This window comes from Pteropus alecto, unplaced genomic scaffold (genome assembly GCF_000325575.1).
Source record: "Pteropus alecto unplaced genomic scaffold, ASM32557v1 scaffold76, whole genome shotgun sequence".
Lineage (NCBI taxonomy): Eukaryota > Metazoa > Chordata > Mammalia > Chiroptera > Pteropodidae > Pteropus > Pteropus alecto.
In genome coordinates this window covers 26,822,779-26,831,296 of record NW_006443138.1, presented here as the reverse complement: position 1 = coordinate 26,831,296, position 8,518 = coordinate 26,822,779, and the positions used below count along the sequence as shown (strand labels likewise).

At 43.4% G+C, this 8,518-nt stretch overlaps 1 protein-coding gene across 1 annotated transcript in view; it reads right to left on the bottom strand.

The window, feature by feature from the left end:
• FGF23 (fibroblast growth factor 23) overlaps window positions 1-8,176 on the bottom strand; it is a 10,741-nt gene extending 2,565 nt beyond the window's left edge. The window contains exons 1-3 of the mRNA XM_015598421.1: window positions 7,981-8,176; window positions 2,285-2,388; window positions 349-774 (exon numbers count right to left, since the gene is read on the bottom strand). Coding sequence (XP_015453907.1) covers window positions 349-774; window positions 2,285-2,388; window positions 7,981-8,176 — 726 coding nt within the window. The remainder of the gene's footprint in view (window positions 1-348; window positions 775-2,284; window positions 2,389-7,980) is intronic.
• Window positions 8,177-8,518: the final 342 nt, after the last annotated feature.

The window sequence follows — 8,518 nt, the reverse complement described above, 5'->3', positions numbered from 1 at the left end:
AGGAAAAGTTCCTTCTCTCCTTTTTAGTAAAGGCGGAAATCTCTTGTTTACCTATGGGGGCTTCTTAATGCAGAAAGGTGGTATAGGTGGGGTGAAGAAGGCAGTGAAACTCCCACTTCTCAGGCCTCAAAGTTAGATTCTCAAGGGCTTTCTCGGGAAAGGAAACGGAGAGAAGCAGCTAATTCCACCGGTCAAACCACCTTCCCTTCCTTGGCGGGCGCTGGTCCCTTTAAAGATAGTTTACTTTTCTGAAAGGTGGTTGAAAATGATTCCTTTCTGGGATCCCTAGACAAACTCAGGGTGGGGACGGCACCTCCCCTTGCCCATTCTCTCACGGTATATGTTTACCCTGCTGGGCCTGAGCACCCCTAACGGGTCGCTGGCTACCACACTGTTGTCCTCGGCACTCGGGTCTTTGGCAACCACGCTATTGTCCTCGGCACTCGGGAGCTCCTGGGAGCAGGAGGGCAGGGCGGGGACCCACCGGGGACGGGGCCTCAGAACTTTCAGCGGGTCGGGGTCCAAATCGTAGTCTTTGTAGTCCTCCACGCTGCGCGTGTGCCGCCGCGGCCGCGGGGTGTTAAACTGGAACAGGGGGATCTCATTCCTTCGGGACAAGAACTGGGAGTAAGGCGGGGGATTCGTGCCCGGCAGGAAGGCCCTCTTAGCCCGGCCCAGGCTGACGAAGAAGTGATGCTGGGGCGAGTGATACACGTCGTAGCCATTCTCCAGCGTTCGCTGGCGGAACTTGCAGCTCTCGGGGCTGAAGTGATGCTGAAAGGGCAAAGCGATGCAGGTGAGGGCGGGAAGTGTGGACCCGAGCCCCGTGCCCTGGGCTCTGAGCTCAGTGCAGACCAGCCTGGACCCTTGGAGGGAAGTCGTTGATGGGAGGAGCTTCATCTCTCCCGGCAATGCTATTTGGTCGCTGTATTTAACCTCACGGTGCCCTGCTGGGGAGACGTGATTTTGACTAGTGCTTTCCAAATCGCCCAAGCACTGAATACTGCTTCCACTCCCAGGGAGCGGCAGCCACCGGGACTTCACAGCTCCCTACCTGGACGCCCGCTGGCTTGGCACAGGGCTTGCTCGGGCTAGACGTGTTCAGAGCCGGCAGCACTTCTTGTGTTTGGTTTCTGGAGAGAGGGCTATCTTAAATGCAATCTTGTCCTTCCTACTCTCTACCATTTTGAACCCCCCTTTGGCTAAGTGGTGGCTTGGGCCTGCCTCCTTACCTGGAGAAAGGAGATGGGATGGAGTTTGCGGGGTCAAACATAAGTGAGAATATTCACATCGGAGAGATAATGTAGTTTGGGAATTAGGGACATGAACTTTGCCAACAGAAGACCTAGGTTTGAGCCCTTTCTCTGCCACCAACTAGTACGGGGTTTTATTGAGTGCCTGCCAGGACCTTTACATATTATTTAACTTAATCTTCAAATTCCACAAAGTAATATTTTACAGATGAGAACTATCTACATGCCTATATAAGGTCAACAGATTTGTTTGTTTATTGTCTCTATTTCTTCAACAGATATTTGTCTGCTCTGGGCCAGATACCATTATAGATGCTGAGACACCGCAGCAAGCAAAACAGAAAGTTATTGCTCTTATGAAATTTCTAAGGTCTCTCCCATGGTAAGAGGCTCTTGAGATAAGCAGCCCTATTATTGTACTATCTCAAAATCCTTTGGCATGTGCCTGCAACCTGTAGTTTTGAAAATCCGTTGCTTGCAATCTGAAGGACCAGCCATCACAATTGGGGCAGAGAGATAATTAATTTGAGATCTGTAACGTGTGTGTGTGCGCGCGCGCACAGCGGGGGGCGAGGGGCGGGCACCCAGAGGGCACACAGTCCATCTCACTGCACTTTTTCCAGGTGAGGAAACTGAACGTTAGAGAAGTGAGGGGACTCACTCAAAGTCAAAAAGGTAACAGAATCAAGAAGTTGCCGATGGTTTCTAATCCTTTCTAATGCACTTTGCAACATGTATTTACATGATTAAAGGACATACCGGCTACATACAAGCTGCTGTGCTAGACACAAAAATGGGTACTAACAGGCAGTTCAGACTAGAGGCTAAGAGTCTGTGCTCTAAAACCAGACTGCCTAGGTTCAAACCAAGATGTATAAACCTGAGCACTTTAGTACTTAGACTAAAAAAGTACTCAGTGAAAACAAATCAAGGTATACTGAAAATGGAATCTTCGGGCTATAACTATGTATGTTCTGTCGAAGAAATTAGATAATTATTTGCAAATAGTGACCAGCACAAAAGAAACTCACTGATCCAAAAATGTTGCCTTTGAAGTCCATGCAGAGGTATCTTCTACTCATCACACCTATTATCACCACAAAGCCACTGTCCTCTGATCTTATCATCAGGGCACCTGAGGAGAAAATTATTCATGTCAAATCCTTGCTGCACACCCAATTCTCACCTTCGAGCATGTCCTGAAAACCCACCTTCGTGAATACTCCCTTGATTGATTTTAATGGCGGTGATGATTTTATATAATTCTCCCCTTGTACTTACTTGTTCAGCCTCATTCTTCTGATTTTCTCTCTCGGGAACCCCCATTCTTCTACTTCACAATTTCTTCCTCCCTCATCTTCTTGCTACATGGAGCAGTCTGAGCTCTCAGTTTTCTTTCACCGGTGCCATACACATATTCCTCTGTCTGCCAGGGTTGTCTTTATTTTCCCCTTGCCTGGCTAATACCTCTTCATATTTGTGGTGGTAGTCATGTTCTCCCAAGTCTTCTGCCTTTGCGATGTTAAAATCTGTACTGAGATGTCTTTCAAGGATCCAGTCTGCATATAGAGCCTGATTCTCCACCCAGGTAGCTGTGTAATAGCCACTGACTCATCAGTCAACACCTATCATGTATTAGAATTGATCATCCCCTCCCTTCTCTGATTATTGAAATCACTCGTCCTTTAAGGCAAGGTTCAGATGTCACTATTTCTATAAAAACTTTCCTAATCTCCCTAATTATTAATTGTTCTTTCTTCTCAGCTCCCCCAGAACAATGCCTACACCTCTATTATAACACGTGTTTCATTCACCTTGCTTTAACTAAGTTTACGTATCTAGTGCCTCTCTTAGAAGGAGCTACTTAGAAGCAGAGGGTTTATCTTTCCATTAATAGATACTGGGGATGGATGGAATTTCTTCTTGGGTCCTTATTGCTATTTTTTGTCTTTTTTTTCATTAGGTGGTGTCCCCTCTAGGTACAGTCCCTCATGGTCTTTCAATGTCCCTCTCAAAAACTAGTTTACAACAAAGGCCTAAAACCCATTCATACTACTTACACCTTAAATAATTGATAACAGCTTTAAGTGTGACCCCCCCCCCCCATATACTCCAGTGTAAACTTGCAATTTTAACAAGTACTAATGACTAGTTAAATAAAGCCTAAAGTTTTCTGTTTTATGACAAGGCTGCAATTCAGCAAGACTTCTGCCCCAAATGCTGTTTAATTACCTGAAACTTTCTGTTGAAAATCATTTCCTTAAGTCTTTGGAGCCACTTCCATTTGCTTACCGTAGAGTTTCCCTCTGCATCTCATTTGTCCTCATGGCCCCAAGGAAGGACCCCAGGTAGGGGTTCGAATCCCTCTTCTAGAAATGTCATGAGCTCAGTAAATGGTGGAACCTTGTGGGGTGACTTACAGCCAGTCGCCCTCCCTACCCCATGTAAGCTCAATATAAGACCTCTGAGAAGTGCTGCAGACAATACTTAGATATGAGCTGAGTATAAATCCTGATATGGACTGAAATTGAAATGGTGTGGGACAGAAGGAACGAGGGTGGGAGCAAGAAGAGAAAGGAAGAGAAAAGAAGAGGCCAAAGAGAGACGTTAATTTGTTTCCAAGTTTGGCTGAGGGTTAGTCTAAGGGAAGCTTCTGGAAGTACGGTGGGGTATGAGAGGTGTAGAGGATATTTAAATTACCTCATAATGGGGTCTGCCTATGTGTCTTAAATATATGGCTAATTTTGTGGTAATCCTTGAGAGAAACATAAGAAACTTATAAGAAATAGTTTCTGTCCTAATGAATTTTCAGTTTAATTAGGGAAAAATTACATTGAGTAACTGCTTTTGAGTGATTGTGCTCTAAGTACTTTACATATTTTAAATTCTCAAGACAACTGCTGTGTTGTTAATATTATTAATATTGGTAGTTGCAGTATCCCAATTTAAGTGATACAGAAACCAAGGCAGGATTCAAACTCAGGTCAGTGACTTTAACATTCACTTCCTATGACCCTATAGCTTCCCTCCAACAGAAATCATTATAGGCACTAGAAGACAAAATTAAGTGCCAAAATACATGCTGCAGGCCATGAGAACCCTAAGTCGCCATGCCCCTGAGTGGGTCAGGGAAAGGTCACTGAGCCAGGAATTGAGAACTGGAGTACTTGAGTTCTGGTCCCAATTATGCCACTTACTTGCTTTATAGCCTTGGACAAGTCATTGCTCTAGCCTCAGTTTCCTCAGCTGTGAAAAGAGAATAACAATAGCTGTCCTGCTAAGTTTATAGGGTCATGATTAGAATCAAATGGGATGATGGTTGTAAAAATGACTTGAAAGGATTGAGCAAATGAAAGGCATTATATAGTATGTGCTGACATGACACTATGACAACCCCATATTTTGGCAATCATGTTGGCCTGATGCTTGGGGTCACTGTGGGCAGTGTGTTTGGTATACTTGCTCCTGATCCCTGGGGCCAGTCCCAATAGAATATAGCTTTTGGAACAGTGAGCAAGTGCTATGGAGGATGCCTAGGCTTGAATCAAACCAACATGAGCTAATATGAAAGTTTAGAGAATGTGAGAGACAGATTTCCTTCAGAAGGCATATTTTCATCATCCGCACAGATTCAAGAGCAGAATTCAGTAGAAGGAAGGAACAAAAATCATGGGCTGCTTGAGCTATAACCTGTTGGAACCAGGAGACTTAATGGTCATTTCTTTCAGTGGCTGTGGGTGATGCATGTGACCCTAGAAGAAGCATAAGTTTGATGTGAAGGTGTCTTTTAGGTCATTTACTACCTATGTGACCTTGAGCCAGTTATTTAAGTTCCTTAACCTTTGTTTTCTCATATGTAGTAGAGTCATTTACCTCATTTGGTTGTCTTCAGGATGTAATGAGATAATATTTTTATCTAACATAAGAGCACTTTCTGAATGCTGGTAATTGTTATATTACCACTTAATTTCACCTCTGCTATCAAAGTAGAAAATTATCTGCTCATTCTGGTCTCACAGCCAGTAAATGACGAATGAGATAATAGATGTAAAGTGCTTTGAGCTCTCCAAAACAAAGATGCGATTTTGAAGGATTGAGGGGTCTGAGGATAATTCAGCTTCAAGTAAAGAAAATGCCAGTGGGGAAGATGAAAGAAATAAAAATACCAGAATCTAGGAAGTGACATTAACCAAGGGTAAAAAGCATCTCTTTTCTGCTATTTCTACAAAGAGGGGATAATGGGAGGGTGATCTTTTTCAAGTAGGATAGAACACACAGACATTGGAGAGGTTCCCCGACATGAGCACTGTGAGTCTATAGGGAGGTTATAGAATCTTGTAGGGAGATAATTTCACAATGACCAACAACCCAAAGATGGGTTGGGCACTCAACTATTAATCAAGAATTTACTGAAGCTCAACAATTAAATGAAACAGATTTCACTGGAAAATTCATAATTAATTAGGAGGGGGAAAACCCACCTCACCTTCCCGTCATTGTAAAAGAATTGCTTTACACTCATGGAGGAGGTAATTATAAATCCTCTGTTAATTAGTTGTGCTATCTATCTACATGCACCAATGTTTCTTCTTTCTTTTTCGGTAATTTTTTATTTTAGTATATATTTTTTTTGGCAATGCACCTGATAACTGATTTGAATAGCACAAAGGTTATATAAACTAGGAAAGGTGTCTCCTTCCCATCACCCTGACCTGAGTTCCCTTCCCCAGGTTTGTGTTAATTTCCAGACAAAATGCTTATTTAGTGTCTATATCTGACAAACAAAACCACTTTTCTTTAAACAAAAAATATCTGAAATCAGTTCAATTCATTTTTCTTCTTCTCAGTCATTTTATTCATTCCCACCAGTACTTGGTGCCTCTTCTGGGCCTGATGCCAGTGGATATTTGTGGGAAAGTTCTAGAATCCAGCTTGCCTGCTCAGCAGCCTGAGCCCCCCACACTGGAGTGTTCAGCCCACCATAGCTTGCTCACACTGTTCTACTCTATGTTGTGTGTAGGAGGACATGTCTTTGGTGGGTGTGGGGTGTCCTTTCAGTGAAGGGATTCCATGATTCTGGGAGAGTTTTATAAGCATTCTCTAGTTATATGAAGCCCTTTCCATCTATGGGGATCAAAATAATTTACCATAATCCTCTGTTGTGCATTTTAAATCACCTATCTTGCAGTAGAGGTAAGGGTGACCCTCCATGAGAAGTGCAAAATTGTACTTTCTAAAAGTCTGGTAATGAGCTGGGAGATAGGACGAGGTGCCTGAAGGGCTATGTCTTCCTTTGCAGTCAGAGTTTTGCATGGTATCAAACACATTGTACATTCCATTAACTATCCATTGGAGCAGCATTTTGGATACATCAAGTGTATCCAGATTTATTTCAGATTTTTTCCTTTAGACTCAAACATGGCTTTCACGATGTTGGCTCCTGAATCCTACTATCCTTTTGAGTTCTGGAATCTTTAATATTTGAAGAGACCTTTTCTCCTTCCTCATATCCTATCACCATCCACTGAACACCTGAAGAGGTTTGATCTGTTGGGTTTGCAAGTGCATGTATCTTGCTACCAGGTTTGAGGACCTTTGATTCTTAGCAGAATTAATGTCTTGCACGCAGCAAGGCCACAGCAAAATTACTGAATAATTTACTACAACAATAAAGGGCAAATCGTTATTCCTATAAGGAGTTTTCTTTAATTAAATAGAGACTGTGATTACTCTTTCATTTCTTTAATTTGATCTGCGTTGAATCAATTTGCATTTTTATGTATCCTTAGAGTAATTTTTACATATTCTCATAAAATAGAAGACCTTTTCTACTTCGGTATTCATCCCCCCTGCTACCACATTATCTCTTATATAGGTGCACACCAAGGATCCCTCACTTGAATCATTAGGATAATCAATTGACTGTTGTGGACTGGTGAGCTAACTTTCCACAAACCTAATCTTTAAAAACATTTCAGTTGTCTCATGTTGCAAAAGAGTTTCCCAGCTAGCTCAGTTTTCTACTGAGTGGGACTTTCAGCTCCATAGAGAAGAATCAACAATTCATATCAAACTGGGTACCTCCGAATACCCCGGTAAACCTTTGGATGGATGAATGGTTAGATGCATGCATGCATGGATAGATGAGTGCATGAATGGTTTGTGTACTTGGTCAGACTCATCAAGATGACATACTTGGATAGTCTGTCTTTAATACATTTTTATGAAGCCAGAATACAAGAAGCTCAGAGTTGAAAAGAGCCCCTGAGTTTATCTGTTCCAAACCTTGGTCTGATACAGTAATCTTCTTCACAACCATTAAGCCAATCCAAGGTTCATGAGCTAAAACTCAGTGTCTATTGACCTACCTGGCTTTTTCCTCTCAGCCTCCTTGCCTTTCTTTCTGTGCATTTTTTGATTCTTTGGACAGGACAAAGAGAAAGTGGCTGCTATTGTGGGAAGAGGGATTTTCGTTAAGGCAGAAATTATTCATTTTGGGAGAAACGAGTAAACGCTAATTAGAGAGGTGATAGAATCTTCTCTCAAGGTTTAAACACACACACACACACACACACACACACACAGGTACACACAATAAGTGGATTCTGGGGCAAGAAGCTATGAGGCTGGATTAGCAATCCTATCTCAGGTTCTCCCCAAGTTCTTTGTAGGTATCATGGACAGAAGAGCCCTGCTTCTTCCCAGCCAGAATAAAGCCCCTACTCACTGTAGATGGTCTGATGGGGTGTGCCATCCACATGGCCATCCTTGTGGATCTGCAGGTGGTAGCCGTTCCTGGCTGTGGCTGTGTAGAGGTGGATCAGGCCCCCCAAGCTGGAGCTAAGCAGCGGAGAGGCATCGGGATAGGCTCTGACTGCACCGCACAGGATGCAGACCAGGAGCCCTAGGCTGCCCCTCGGCATCACTGCTCTCTGAGTGGCTGGCACAGAATTTGAAATCTGACACTGCCTCCCTTACTCCGGTGGCCTCTCTGGCCTTTTTCTCCTCTTCTTCCTTGTGGGTATCTGGCATGAGGATCCCAGGCTGGATTCCCTCCTTTTTTTCCCTCGGCCTTTTAAAGGGTAGCAGTGTGACATCAAACAGGAAAACCTCCACTGTCCACATCCTCTGTGTTGTAATCAGCCCATCTGAAGAGAATGCAGAGACCTCTGAGGCTCACGGAAGGCACGTCGATTCCAGACACACACACGCACATGCACATACACACACACAAACCCCTCAATTTCAAGCCAATGCTTCAAAAA